Source organism: Oenanthe melanoleuca, chromosome 13, assembly GCF_029582105.1.
Source record: "Oenanthe melanoleuca isolate GR-GAL-2019-014 chromosome 13, OMel1.0, whole genome shotgun sequence".
Taxonomy (NCBI): domain Eukaryota; kingdom Metazoa; phylum Chordata; class Aves; order Passeriformes; family Muscicapidae; genus Oenanthe; species Oenanthe melanoleuca.
The window spans coordinates 11,431,439-11,444,926 of record NC_079347.1 but is presented as its reverse complement, the minus strand read 5'-3'; the positions used below and the strand labels follow the sequence as shown (position 1 = coordinate 11,444,926).

The window sequence follows — 13,488 nt, the reverse complement described above, 5'->3', positions numbered from 1 at the left end:
CTTTTTTTGGTCAGAATGTTCAATTGGAGCCTTTTTGTATTGATTTCAAGGCTGGAAACTACTGGGCAATGTTCTTTGTGATTGATGTCTCCCTATGGCTTGCAGTTTGACCTCTGAAATCTGAAAGCTGAGCTCAGTTGCATCTCCGTCTGAGGATTAATGCTGCTCTTTGAACTGAACACATTAGCACAAGGTATTTTATCTCTGGGTATTCCTGGGAAGTGAGTTTCACATCATTACGAATATTTCAGCACATGTTGTTGGAGATGGGATTGACTAAGGATAAAAGAGAGGCTAAGTGCATACAAAGAGACCATATCCATCAGCAGACTAGCTAATACAGCTGGAAATGTGAACAGGAGTGTTTGGCTGGAATTCCTTGCATCAGGTTAAAGGATAATTTAGCTTGATTTCATTTTTCCAGTGCTGTCAGTGTCTACTTGTTGTTCACTGCCTTGGTCACATCAACAGATGATTTCTCATTAGTTTTTCATTAGCCACAGTGCTGATCAAAATTCTGTTCAGGGTTGCCAATGTAAACATAAAAGAAGAGTACAGACCCAAGAATAGGAATGAAAAAAAATTGCAGGGAATATGCTTGGCACATTTTTTTCTTCAGACTTCACCCATTTCTGGTCAGTACAGACTCTGTTGGTGTTAAGGAGCACAGTTACATTATCTTCTCTGGAGTCAGAAGAATGAAGATCTGGCTTTTTTTGCCTTTAATTGGAGATGCCTTCTCTATGGTGCATCTGTTTCTGATGTCAAAGGGCATAGATTTTTACCATTAAGTCACTTCTGTATCAGAAAAGATTTAACTGGTCACTCACCAAGTGCAGGAGAAAAGCAAAATGCTCCTACTAACACTTGCTTGTCAGCAAAAGCTGAGTTTGCAGTACCCATCTTTCACTTGTTTTTTGCCCTCCTAAGATGCTGGTTGAGAATTAACAATATTTAGAAAACAAGTTGTCTTTCTCTGTATTCACCATCAAATGTCCTTATTTAAGGTCCTCCCAAACTTGTCACTCAGCTGCTGTATTAGTTTTGCCAGCTCACCAGTAGCTTGGGACTTTTCCTCTAAGAGTTCATAGCGGAGACTGGAAATATCTTGTTTGATTTCTTTAAGTTCTCCTGAAAGAGGAAAATGTTCTTGTTAGCTCTACTGAACCAAGTTAGCAATCCCTATGGTTCCAAGAACTGAGAGAGCAATAATTTCAGTGTGTTTGGTCAGGAATGTGTGTGGAGCTGCATTTGATCTCCCTGTGTTACACACTTAATATCTGTACTTAAAAGGAATAACCTGTACTTGCAGTAGTGGTACCAGCAGCAACAGCAAATATGTGTGGAGAGTTCATGTTCCTTTCTCAAATTTGTTCTCTCTCCACAAATTGATCTCCACCCACATAGGGTATTTGCAGGAGGGTAGCAGTTAAGAGTATTAGAGGTTCTTTTCCATCTGCTCACAAATCCCACATGCCACCACAGCAATATGAATTTGGATCCCATTCAAAACAGTCCTTGGGGCAGGCCTGGGCAGTGCAGCCAGAAAATGCTTTATGTAGACACCAGGGTAAGGTTGGGTGTTGGCAATACCCCAGTGGTTGTAAATGAAGGGGATTTAGAACACAAGGGTGAGTAGGGCAGGGTGAAGATCCTGTGAGATGTGTGTTCTGCTGAGGAAAAATAAGGACCTGAAATTTCAAGGGCACTAGGGCGTCTCAGAGTCAGCACTGCTCACCTGAGTGTGAGCACGAGCAGCCTCTCTCTAGAGAGGGTCTTAACTAAGCTCAACCCTTGTACTGGCCAGATCAGCAGCAATAACAGCACATGCTCATGAGGTGGATCAATTATAAAATTCCACTTGCCTTCATTGACCTCGTCGTTCTCCCGGTCAACCTGAGCCTTCAGCACGTAGCGCTTAATCAGGCGCTTCATTATCTTCTGAAAGGAGAACAGAAACACTCCTTTACTGGGAGACTGACCACATTCCAGGCCTATTATGAGCAATTCAAACATCTGGTTTCACTAGGAATATTATTATTATTATTATTATTATTATTATTATTATTATTATTATTATTTCCCCATTTATTTTACATTTTACATTTTATATTAAGAGCATTGTACTATGTAGTTGGTTGGCAGCCACTCAATCACGACCCCACAAATGAAGTACTTTGGGGTACTTTGTGGGATGCATGTGAATGTAGGGCATATCCCACAGGCAGAAAGAAAACACAGATGATCCAATATAAAGCTAAGGAAATGGGTTCCAGAGCCTTCTTTTAGCATGTTGCTGTCTAATAGTACTTTACAGAAGGAAATAAGTGGTTAATTAATGATATTAGCAAACTCGCTCACAATGCAGCTGACCCGAGGTTCACAGAAAGACTGTTAGCCTTGTCATTAGGTTTTTAAGAGAAAATAAATTTAGAGAAGGACAGAGAAAAGAGAGTCTGAACAAAGGTGGGGAGCTTGGCTTAGGTTAGAAAAGTTTCTTATGGAAATGGTGGATTTTAAGAGACATGTATGGTGAAAAATATAGAGCCAAGTAAACTTAAAAAATGGAAGATGATTGACAGTAAGGAAGAGTACATTTGGAAATAGATGATGGCTATGTATATGAGCTTGCAATGTGCTATTGTTCCCAGAATGTCCCAGTTCCATTTATCTAGAAGGAAAGTAACTTTGGCAATCATGGGCTGCATGCTGTGGTAAAGCTGATGGCCTCATCTTCACTGCAGAAAAGACACTCCAATGGGGGAAAAAAATCCCATAATAAAAACCCATAAAGGAAAAAAGGAATAAAAATATATAAACATAAAAAGAACTGCTCTCTCAGAGACAGGATTTAGATACATCCTCTGCAAACACAGGAGAGCTCAGTGTCTTTGATTGACCAGATGTCCAGTGTTAAAGGAGAAGCCTCTCCCAGCATGGGCTCACTTCACAGACCAATCATGTCTTTGCTTGGAACATCTGAAAAATGCTACAAAGGGTGTGAAATATGGATTAAGAAAACAGTACACCTGCTCTTTTTTCTGAGTAGCCAAATAAGCATTCTGGCAAAAGGCTTGTGAAGATCAAAGAAGGTTCCAGTCATTAGTATAGGTCATGCAGCCATGGAATATGGGATGACTAAGACTGTCCTTGTATGTCAGAGGCATCTGGCTAAGCAGGTGAGTCACTAAGGCAACAGAGATGAGGCACAGTGCACGTACGCTGTGTTGGAGATGGCCAAGGTAGTAGAATCCAGAGGGAGGTAGGGTTGTCACCTGAGAAAACATAAATGAAGTAATGTTTGGGGAAAGTAGGGAAATCCTGGATCCAAAAATAAGTAATATTTTCCAGAGCAGAAGTCAGAGGAAATTTAGACTAAAACAAGGAATCAGAGCACAGGTTCTTATTACCTGGAAAAAAATTATACATAACCTCTCTTTACACCAGTTCCCATATTCTTTTTGATAAAGGCATCATTTTTCCTGGACTAGTTTATTTCCAAATCATAACATCTGTGTTCACTTGCTCCTCATGCTTTTCAAAATATTGCATGTTTATATTTTTGTTATCCCTCTAGAACACTGTCCATATGTAGTCTTAAGTACACAGACAGCAGAGACTGGAGATACATAATTCAATAAACACTGCTAAAGAAAAAAAGTTCAGCAAGAAGAAACTGCTTCAAAGGTTTTCCCAGTTGCAGAAAAGCTTGCCAGCCAGATTATCACACTGTTCCTCCTTCTCTATGTTTAGGTAATCAAGACTATTACATTCTCCTTATACTATTTGGGCAATTTCTTCCTGCAGCAACTAAAATGTTCTAAGGTAGTTTGAAGACAAACCTGGCATTGTTAAAACAAAATAACAGCTACTTATATTTTTCTATCTATTTTTCACCTTTGGCTTTTTCAATATTGGAAATAAGGGTCTAATTTACCACAAACACTGGGTGGTCTCATTGAGAAATAATAGGTACAGGAAGGGAGCCAGTCCAGCAGAGGCTGACACATCACCTGTGGGTTTGAATGGATGGGAACGTGTCAGAAGTGCTGAAATGCCACTTTGAGCAGGACACAATCTCTCATCCCTTTTCCTTTGATGGAATCAAGACAACTAACTCCAGATGCCAGAGTGAATATATCCCATTTCTAACCTATATCTTTTGACACCCCTCCTATTGTGACAGAAAAGCCTGAAAATTTTAAAACCAGTAGAAATTTCTTACTGGTCTTCTGAACAGCTTGGGAGCCCATTATGCTGGAAGCTGTACCAACACAAGATAAACTACTTCTAGAATTACCACTGCACATTTTGGCCAGTTTAACTATTATTTTCTTCATCTGTCTTTAATGGCTGTCCATTCAGACACATCACTTGCCATCAGAGTCCTTTTCACTTTATGTTAAAAAAGAAGGAAAAATCCTGCGGGGCACATTCTGTTTATCATATTGCCCTAGGACACGTCTGCACAAGAAATGACACATCTGCTGGCACAACACTCATGCTGGACAGACAGTTGTGGTTCCCTGTGCCACCTCTGCAGCCACATGGGGGTTCTGAACCATAGCACATGGCAGGTTTAGCTTGGCAGGACGACCCACTGCCAGAAGAAGCACATGCAAATGTTAATGCAGCAGCTGGAGAGATGATTCTGAGCCTTGGGAAATGAAATGCTGTCAATACAAGATGAGAGGAGAAAAAGCTGGGTGATGTCTGTGTGTTAAGTTAAACATCCTCCAGTGGAATTAATTAGCATGACAAATGCTAACACCATGCTGATTTCCATGGGGTACAGGCTGCCCTTGTTCCCAAAACGCCCCAGCCCAAGCCTGTGCCAGTGCCCCAGCCTGGGGCATCCCAGGGCAGCATCGATTTTTCTTGCAGGAAAGATCTGGGCACTGACAGACCTCTCCTTGGCTCCTGCTTTCATGCTGAGATTACCTGGTATCTTGTGGGCTTGCTGTAAGCGTTCTTCCCAGAAAAACTCTCTGTGTTTTGAATGCTAGAGTGAAAACGAACTTTCTGAAATTATAAAACATCATGATATGATTAAATCAATGATAGCTTCTTATACCCAGACAACCTCAAGCTAAGCTTTAGAAAAACAGTAGGAAACTGGTCTATGTACAGTACAGTAAAAGCCAGAACATTCAGGCCAAGACAAACAAACAAAGCAAAAAACACACAAGAAACAAAAAAAAAAAAAAAAATTACACAAATTAATGGAAAAATCTAGATTCTAAATCATCTAGACAGAAATGGCATTCACACACAAATTTTAGACAATAAGGTGTTCAGAGGCACAAAATAATTTTATCTTAATGAGACTGATGTTTATCAATTTAGAACGCCACTTAGGAAAGATAACTACTTGTATTTGGAAAGAAAAAGATTGTGACATGAAACCAAATTCTGAAACACAATCTATTTTCACTGGTCCTTTTAAAACAGCAGTATCCTTTGCTACTTCTTTTGGCTCAAGAAAAATATGTATTACTTAAATAGACCATTTTATTTTTATCAGTGGCATCACTGCTCTAGAAGCCTCCAAGGAGAATTTTCTCGGCACTACACACAATATTTGTTGGAGGTTTCTTCGACTGCAACCCACATCTGAGGTTTTTGGTCCAATACTAACAAAAAAAAAAAAAAAAAAAAAAAAAAAAAAAAAAATCACTTATTCAGAGGAATAAATATCATAGACTTTTGCACCTGTGTGCAATTGTATGTAGAGGGGAGATGCTGGTTGAGGGCTTTTCTTCCCTGGCTGAACCAGAGATCCTGATTATTTTTTTTTCTTTCAAAACATGATGTTTATAATGATTAGATTAAAAGTCTGAAGTAGTAATGTAATTTTTAAAAAAATGTTCTTACTCATCAGATGTGTCATGAGCTTACAGAGACTCTTAAAGATGATATGTGAACAATTGATTAATAGGCAAGCAAGATATGACTGATAGTATTAATTGTTCATGCTAAAGCCATGGAAAATATGAATTTTGCATGAGTTCCATGATAAAGGGCAAGCCAGACACTTTCACTCATTTGGCTTGGGGAAGGAGAGGCTTAGCGAAAATTTTATTACTTTGTTTTAGGCTTTGAAGGAGAAATTAAATTTCAAACAAAGTGAGCTTAATGCAGTCTGATCCAAATAACATTTTAAAAACATTTTCAAATCACTATTTGAGGTAGTTAAAGGAGAAACAATTATTTCATTTTGAGACTTCACTGTTTTAGTGGTCCTTCCAGCAATCAATAGCAGTATTAAATGAATGTGTAGGCGTTCTTGTCTATCTTGGCAATTGGTGATTAAATTATTTGACACTATGGAGTAAACCCCATGGATTTCTCCCTTCAATTTAAGTGCTGGGTGAACACCAGACCTGAGCAATTCTCACAGAATCCTGGGAGGATGGATGATTCTCTTTGGAGGCCATGGGATTGGCTGGAGCTGAAAGTCTCACAAGGGCTGGATGGCTCACTATGGATTGGATGGCTCACTATGGATTGGATGGCTCACTATGGGCTGGATGGCTCACTATGGATTGGATGGCTCACTATGGGCTGGATGGCTCACTATGGATTGGATGGCTCACTATGGATTAGATGGCTCACTATGGGCTGGATGGCTCACTATGGATTGGATGGCTCACTTTGGATTGGATGGCTCACTATGAGCTGGATGTCTCACCAGGGCTGGATGGCTCACTATGGATTGGATGGCTCACTATGGATTGGATGGATCACTATGGATTGGATGGCTCACTATGGGCTGGATGGCTCACTATGGATTGGATGGCTCACTATGGATTGGATGGCTCACTATGGGCTGGATGGCTCACTATGGATTGGATGGCTCACTATGGGCTGGATGGCTCACTATGGATTGGATGGATCACTATGGATTGGATGGCTCACTATGGATTGGATGGCTCACTATGGGCTGGATGGCTCACTATGGGCCACTATGGATTGGATGGCTCACTATGGATTGGATGGCTCACTATGGATTGGATGGCTCACTATGGGCCACTATGGATTGGATGGCTCACTATGGGCTGGATGGCTCACTATGGATTGGGTGGCTCACTATGGATTGGATGGCTCACTATGGATTGGGTGGCTCACTATGGATTGGATGGCTCACTATGGATTGGGTGGCTCACTATGGACACTATGGGCTGGATGGCTCACTATGGATTGGATGGCTCACTATGGATTGGATGGATCACTATGGATTGGATGGCTCACTATGGATTAGATGTCACACTATGGATTGGATGGATCACTATGGATTGGATGGCTCACTATGGATTGGATGGCTCACTATGGGCTGGATGGCTCACTTTGGGCTGGATGGCTCAGTTGTTTGCTCCTCCAAGGCATCCAGGCAGACCTTAAAGCAGCTTACATGTCCCAAAGCCAAATTCTGCAAAGCCTCCTCCATCTTTCCTTCCCTTCTCCTCAATCTCTCTTTCAAGGTTACAGCTGAGTGTGGGCTGCACACATCTCAGGTAGAGTGTCCCCTGTTCTCTCCTCCCTGAGCAGAGTCACAGAGCTCAGCTGGGAGAGCCTGGAACCATGAAAAGTGGAGATAAAACATACCCGTTTTTTGGAATTCAGCATCCCCATCTCAAGGTCATTTTCACAGTTTTTGGCCTTAGATTTGCAGAGTTTTATGAGGCACATTTTTATTCTCAGTATGAGATAATAAAATGATTTAGGGCTTGGCACTAGATTAAAAGGAGCAGGTAAAGTCCTTCCTTCATCAAAGTAGGATAGCCAGAGCTTGGCACGTGCAAACTTCCACTCCACATCCGCATCCTCCTTAAAAGGGAAGAAGGAAAAACAAATCAACACCCAAATTAGTAAATAGGAAGGAATTTAGTTATGACCAGGACAAACATACAGGTAGGAGTTAACTACAACCAGATTCTGCCTGCACAAACATGTATTTGTAGGCTTCTCTGTGGTAATCTCAAATCAAGGAAAATGTGAACAAAGTCATGTATAAACAGAGTGCAAGTGTCTTCCAAATATTAGACTATTTTCTTGTATATCAAAGGGGTTGTCTCAGTAACAATCTGGTTTTTTTGCTGTGCTGATAAATGAATGTGTCAGAACATAGAGACATGGATGGCAGAAGAAACTTTCATGAGCACAACAACAGCAAAGACTGTCTGTGATGAACTGCAATTTTCTGCCTCATCTGTTACCACTGCATTGGCCAGGAATCCCCTTAGGGAGGCTCAGACACTGCTTTCTTCTATCATCAGCTGATTTCCTCTTGGAACCTGTCTGCATTCACCATCATATATCCCCATACACCTTAATTCTCCTACCTCCTGCCATGGATGAAGGTGGAGAAAAACTCCATCACTCAGTATTTGTGAATCTGCTTTATGAATTGTCAAAGTGGGCCAGGATCACTTCCAAGTAACAAGGGCAAGCTTAGAAAATATTTTATGGAGGAAATTGTTCACTTGGCATTTATACAGGAGGATGCTCAGGGCCATGTACCAGGAGCATTTATCAGGCAGAAGAAAGGATGAGATACAGATGCTGTCCCACTGTGTTCTTTGTGGTTTACATGGAGGGCAGAAGCAGCAGTAGGGGTGTGGATCTTCCAGCTCCCTGTACTCCTGTACATCTGTGTTCTGCTGGAATTCATAACCTCTGATTACCCTGAACCTCTGCAACCTGGACAGGAGCTGGCATGACACCATTAATTAATTCTGCCACAGTTGGAGCAACGTGTCCTCACCAGAGTAGCAGCATTCACTTCTGCCATTTGCTGTTCTCATGGTTTGGGGTTGCACCTCAGAGAATCCTTAAGGTGAATTACAGAATAAACCACTAGAGAAGAGTTCTTGTGCCTTTCTGTTAAGCAGTTAAAAGTACTGCTGTTGGGAGTAGTTCTGCTTTATGGCAAGCAAAAGGATTTCTTTCCATAAATCCAAATTTGTCAGGAAGCACCAATATTTGGAGCACAAACAGAGGAAAACAGAAGAAGATTAAGAGAAGTGTTAAATGGAAGGCAGGAAAATATGGTCTTGCCACTCCAGCTAATAGTAAACCATCTGCCCATTGACCATAATGGAATTTGATATAATTGATATAATGTCCATAGTAGGACACTATTGACATTGTTCTGTCAGATAAACACTTTGGTAATAGGGACTTTCTCTGCAGTCAGTTACCATCCCTGGGGATGTTGAAACATGTGTAGATGTGGCACTTGAGGACATGACTCTCTTTAACCTCACTTCTAGTGAGCACTGAAATGAATTAGTATGAGAACTCATACTCAGTTATGAGGATCTGGGCCAAACAGTTCACACTTGTTTTGCTTGCTGATAGTTACAAGTAATCTTTAAAAAAATTTTTGAAAATTTCCATGCAATCTAGAAGGATGACAAAGCATTTTATCAAGAAAACGGCCATCACAAAGTTTAAACTGGAAAGTTAATATAGGCCATCTATTCAGATATTTTCAGAGATCTTTTTTTCTTCAAGAGCATCTCTGTCTACTACAATAAACCAGAAAATGCAGCAAGAGGCTGACACTCCTTCTGAAATAAAGCTTGTTTCAGGTGAATAGGATTCAGGGAATTGCTTGATCCTCAGTGATTAGAAACCTTTGGAGAAATTACTCTGCTTTCTGCAATCCTGAAAGGTTCTGGGGCAGAGAGCATATGTAAGGTCTCTCTGACATTTAAGCTCAGATACAAAACACACAGGATAGAGTTATATTTGTACTGCAGCTCATGGATGAATCAGACATTACAGTGAGAAAATATTTTCAGCCCTGGCCTTTTTCAATGTCAGGTTCTGAGGGGAGGTTAGTACAAGTAATTAATACAAACCCAACGGCAGAAGTTTGACATTTAACAAATCAGAAGTAAAAGGTGACTCAAAATTAACATTATCCAAATAATGTATTTTTTTCCTGCCTTTATTTAGATTAGCAGAGAGTTGTTTATGTCCAAAGCATTTAGCAAATCCTCTCTGCTAATAGCCACTCCACTGAGCAGGGCTGGGTAAACCCTGCAAATGTCTTTCTGCAGAAACATATTCATATTCCTTGAGGGCTCTGTTTATATGCTTTACAAAATGGTTTTTGCAAATGTCCACGAAGTCATGTTTTGTAGATCCCAGAGATTCCTCAAAAAAATTTTCTCAAGTTTTCTGCCTTGACAGAAATTGGAAAATATGAACTTCCTAAACATTTTCATGAATGCATATGAACTTCAGATCTACATGGGCTGGAGTGTTTAAGTAGTAGAGAACAGGGCAAAAAGTCAGAAGAAATATTACTCTGTCATAAGCAAACAATGCAGCTAAGGCAACACACATGGATAAATTATCATAACCAACAAAGGGAATAAAAAACATCACAAACCACTTCCATTAAATACATGTAAAGGAAATTGGCTTTATTCACAGAGGGCCATTAAACAAGGAAGCTGAAATAGTTATAGAAATAAGTAATTGTTGATTATTAATTCAATCATAGTTTGGGGACAGACTCAGCCTTAACTCTTATACTGTGTAAGATGTTTTCAGAATTTTGACCTTGGATGTAGAGCAAGCTACTGCCTCCCTGGGTTTTTAACATTTTCATTATCAGCAATAGTTAAGTACATTGAGTTTGTAATCTGATTTATCTTACCTCAATTTCCTGATAGGAGTTGTTGATCATGGCTATTAGCATATTAAGCAGCACAACCACCATAGTCACGTTATATACTCCATAGAGTACATATCCAATATTCTCAATGAATTTATGGTCGTACTTCAGCACCACAGATATCACTTCAGATAAGCCAAATATTGACCAGAATAAGGTTTTAAAACTTTCTTCTACCCTAAAAATAAAACAAGCAATCACTTTATAGGGTTGACACCAGGTTAGCCAGGCCAGATGCTAATAATAAAAGCAGCCATGCACAAATATAAATATGTCTTGGCACAGTTATTGTAACCCATTATCCATCACCCAGGGATATGCCAAGTCATATTTCCTGATTTGATAAATAAATACGATTTCTGATCAATATTACAAAGCTACAGTGTGCCCTGGTTTGCTCCATCTGTTCTTATCAGTTGCATTACACTTGGATTTTGTGTCCCTAATAGGGATGACAAATCCATGGGCAACTTGCAGTTTGAAACTTTTTATCTAGGGCTTTTGCTTCTACTCACTCACTCTTTTTTTCATCCCAAGAAGACAGAACCAAGTCTAACACCCTTCTATGCAGTTTCCAGGGCAGAAAAGAAGCATATCTTTTACCCAGTAGAAGGGATTGAAAAGTTCTTCATTGTGGCATTAATATAAAGAACACAGTGCAAATATAGTCAGATCATTGTCTGATTTTCTTTCCATCCTGCTTTGGGACTGCAAACATGTCAGACACCCAAGCATTTGTAGGAAAAAATTGGATTTAAGGAGTGGTAGAAGACATTGCAGAGAGGCATTTTGATTTGATTATTGTCCTTGCTTGAAAGTAGAAAGGAGCAAGAAGAAAATTAAAATATTGAAAGATGGGAAAAAGGGGAATAAACCAGTGACAAAGAGAAGTGGGGCTGGAAAAAATGTGGCTGGGCTACCAGATCAAAAGTATGGTCTGATCCAAGGAATCAGGGCTGTAACAGAGGGGAGCAGCCACAGCTGAAAAGGGCAGAAGGAGGAGGAAGAGGAAGAAGAGGGATGCTGGTACATTTTGAAACCATTTTGCCTAATATTTAATTTAGAAGGCATTTTGCCCTTGCTGAGCAATCCTTAGCCTGTTAACATTTAATTGCCTTCTTTCTCCTCCTGACAGCCAGGAGGTAACACCTTCAAATGAAACAATGCAATATAAAAATTATTTTGATGAAATGTTTTTTACTAGGGTTGTAGACTAATCCTGCTAAATCTGTTTATAAAAACATCTTATAGACACAAACCATGGCATATTCAATAGGAAAAACAAACTTTACATCAATTCCAGCACCAATTACACCATTCATAAAAACAAGAGAAATTAATTTCAACCCTTTGAAAGGCTGGTGAAGATTCCTGGGCAGTTCCTTTCTGCTGCAGCAAACTGGTTTGTAATTCCTATAATAATTTGTGGTACTCCATGTTTTGTTTACAAGTGAAACTGCAGTAAAGAGTACAATATCTACTCTCTATATTGTCTTTTGGGAAGTAACCCTGAGTGATGTTGCACAAATTCACTGATCCCCAGAGTCACTGATACCACACTCCTGACCCCTGCTGCTCTCCATGGCTGCAAAGATCCCTTGGGGGATGATCTCTGACCGTGCTACAATCAGCTGCCATCACTTTTCCACCTGCTCCACATCTCCTCTCCTCTAACACTTCTGAAACATCTCCTCTCTTACAGCACTCTGCTGTTTTCTCCTGCCCTCCTCTGCAGCTGTGCTGACCTGGCATTAATGTGTCACATTGCCCCCACTGCACAGTAGCAATCTGGCCACTGCTTCTTGGATAGATGTTGCACTTTCCAGTTAAGAAACACACATTCCACCTGTGATCTCTGGCACTGAAACCCACCACCCAAGTGATTTCCCAAACTAGTAAAATCCATAACCTCCAGCCTCGAGCCCAGCTGCTCCGTGCTGTTAACTTTCCTTTTTAATTTAGAAAGGTTCTCTCAGTTTCCTCCTGCCAGCAGATTTTAATGCAATGTGTCAGCTGTGCTCCTTTTCTGCAGTTCAAACATTAACCTCTATACTGGAGCAGGGCCAGATTCTCCTTGAAAAGTTAATTGAGAGCAGTGAGCAGCCTTGGCCACCCTGAGCCCCAGCGGTAAGGGCAGGGCTGCCACATTCCTCTGTAATGTCCATAAACCTTATTTCCAGTGTCATGAAAGGGACCAGTGCCCGTGGTGGTGGGACTGGGAGGCTGGTGGAGAGCTTGACCTAACCTGTAGCACCAAAACAATGTTCAGCAGAGCCCCCAGGCAGATGCAGGTCTCCCTTTGTCAGAGGAAATGATTTAAGGAGACCTTGTTCTAGTCCATCCCTACCCTTCAAAAAGGCTGGATCTCCCTTTTAGATTACTGCCAGATTGCATGAGATTTGGCACAGGTTGCAGGGAACATCAGGGCTTTTTTTTTTGTTTTGTTTTGTTTTTTTCAAGAACATCTCACTAAAACATGAGAGGAGGAAGTTGGGAGCCAAGTTCTCAAAGATTCCAAGATGCCAATGTGTCTCCTTGTTGCCAGCTCAGCAACTTACCCCCTTCCTGCAAGGCCAGCAGGTGTTTTACCCTTCTCAAAGGCAAACACATGAAGGATTTGGGAAGTCAGGAGTCCTGCCCAGACTGACAGCTCCTGGCAGCAGGAGGGTCTGGCAGTGACAGATTGGCTGATGCTCCTTGTGGAGCTGGGTGCACAGCAACCACCCTTTACTGTGGTAGAGCTGACTGCTGCACTGGGAAGACCACAGAGATATTTTGTTTGTTTGTTTCATGACACT

At 40.8% G+C, this 13,488-nt stretch overlaps 1 protein-coding gene across 1 annotated transcript in view; it reads right to left on the bottom strand.

Annotated features, from left to right (window-relative positions):
• Window positions 1-988: 988 nt before the first annotated feature.
• Window positions 989-13,488, bottom strand: part of TRPC7 (transient receptor potential cation channel subfamily C member 7) — a 63,554-nt gene continuing 51,054 nt past the window's right edge. The window contains exons 8-13 of the mRNA XM_056502697.1: window positions 10,673-10,868; window positions 7,606-7,827; window positions 4,942-5,022; window positions 3,222-3,275; window positions 1,866-1,941; window positions 989-1,131 (exon numbers count right to left, since the gene is read on the bottom strand). Coding sequence (XP_056358672.1) covers window positions 989-1,131; window positions 1,866-1,941; window positions 3,222-3,275; window positions 4,942-5,022; window positions 7,606-7,827; window positions 10,673-10,868 — 772 coding nt within the window. The remainder of the gene's footprint in view (window positions 1,132-1,865; window positions 1,942-3,221; window positions 3,276-4,941; window positions 5,023-7,605; window positions 7,828-10,672; window positions 10,869-13,488) is intronic.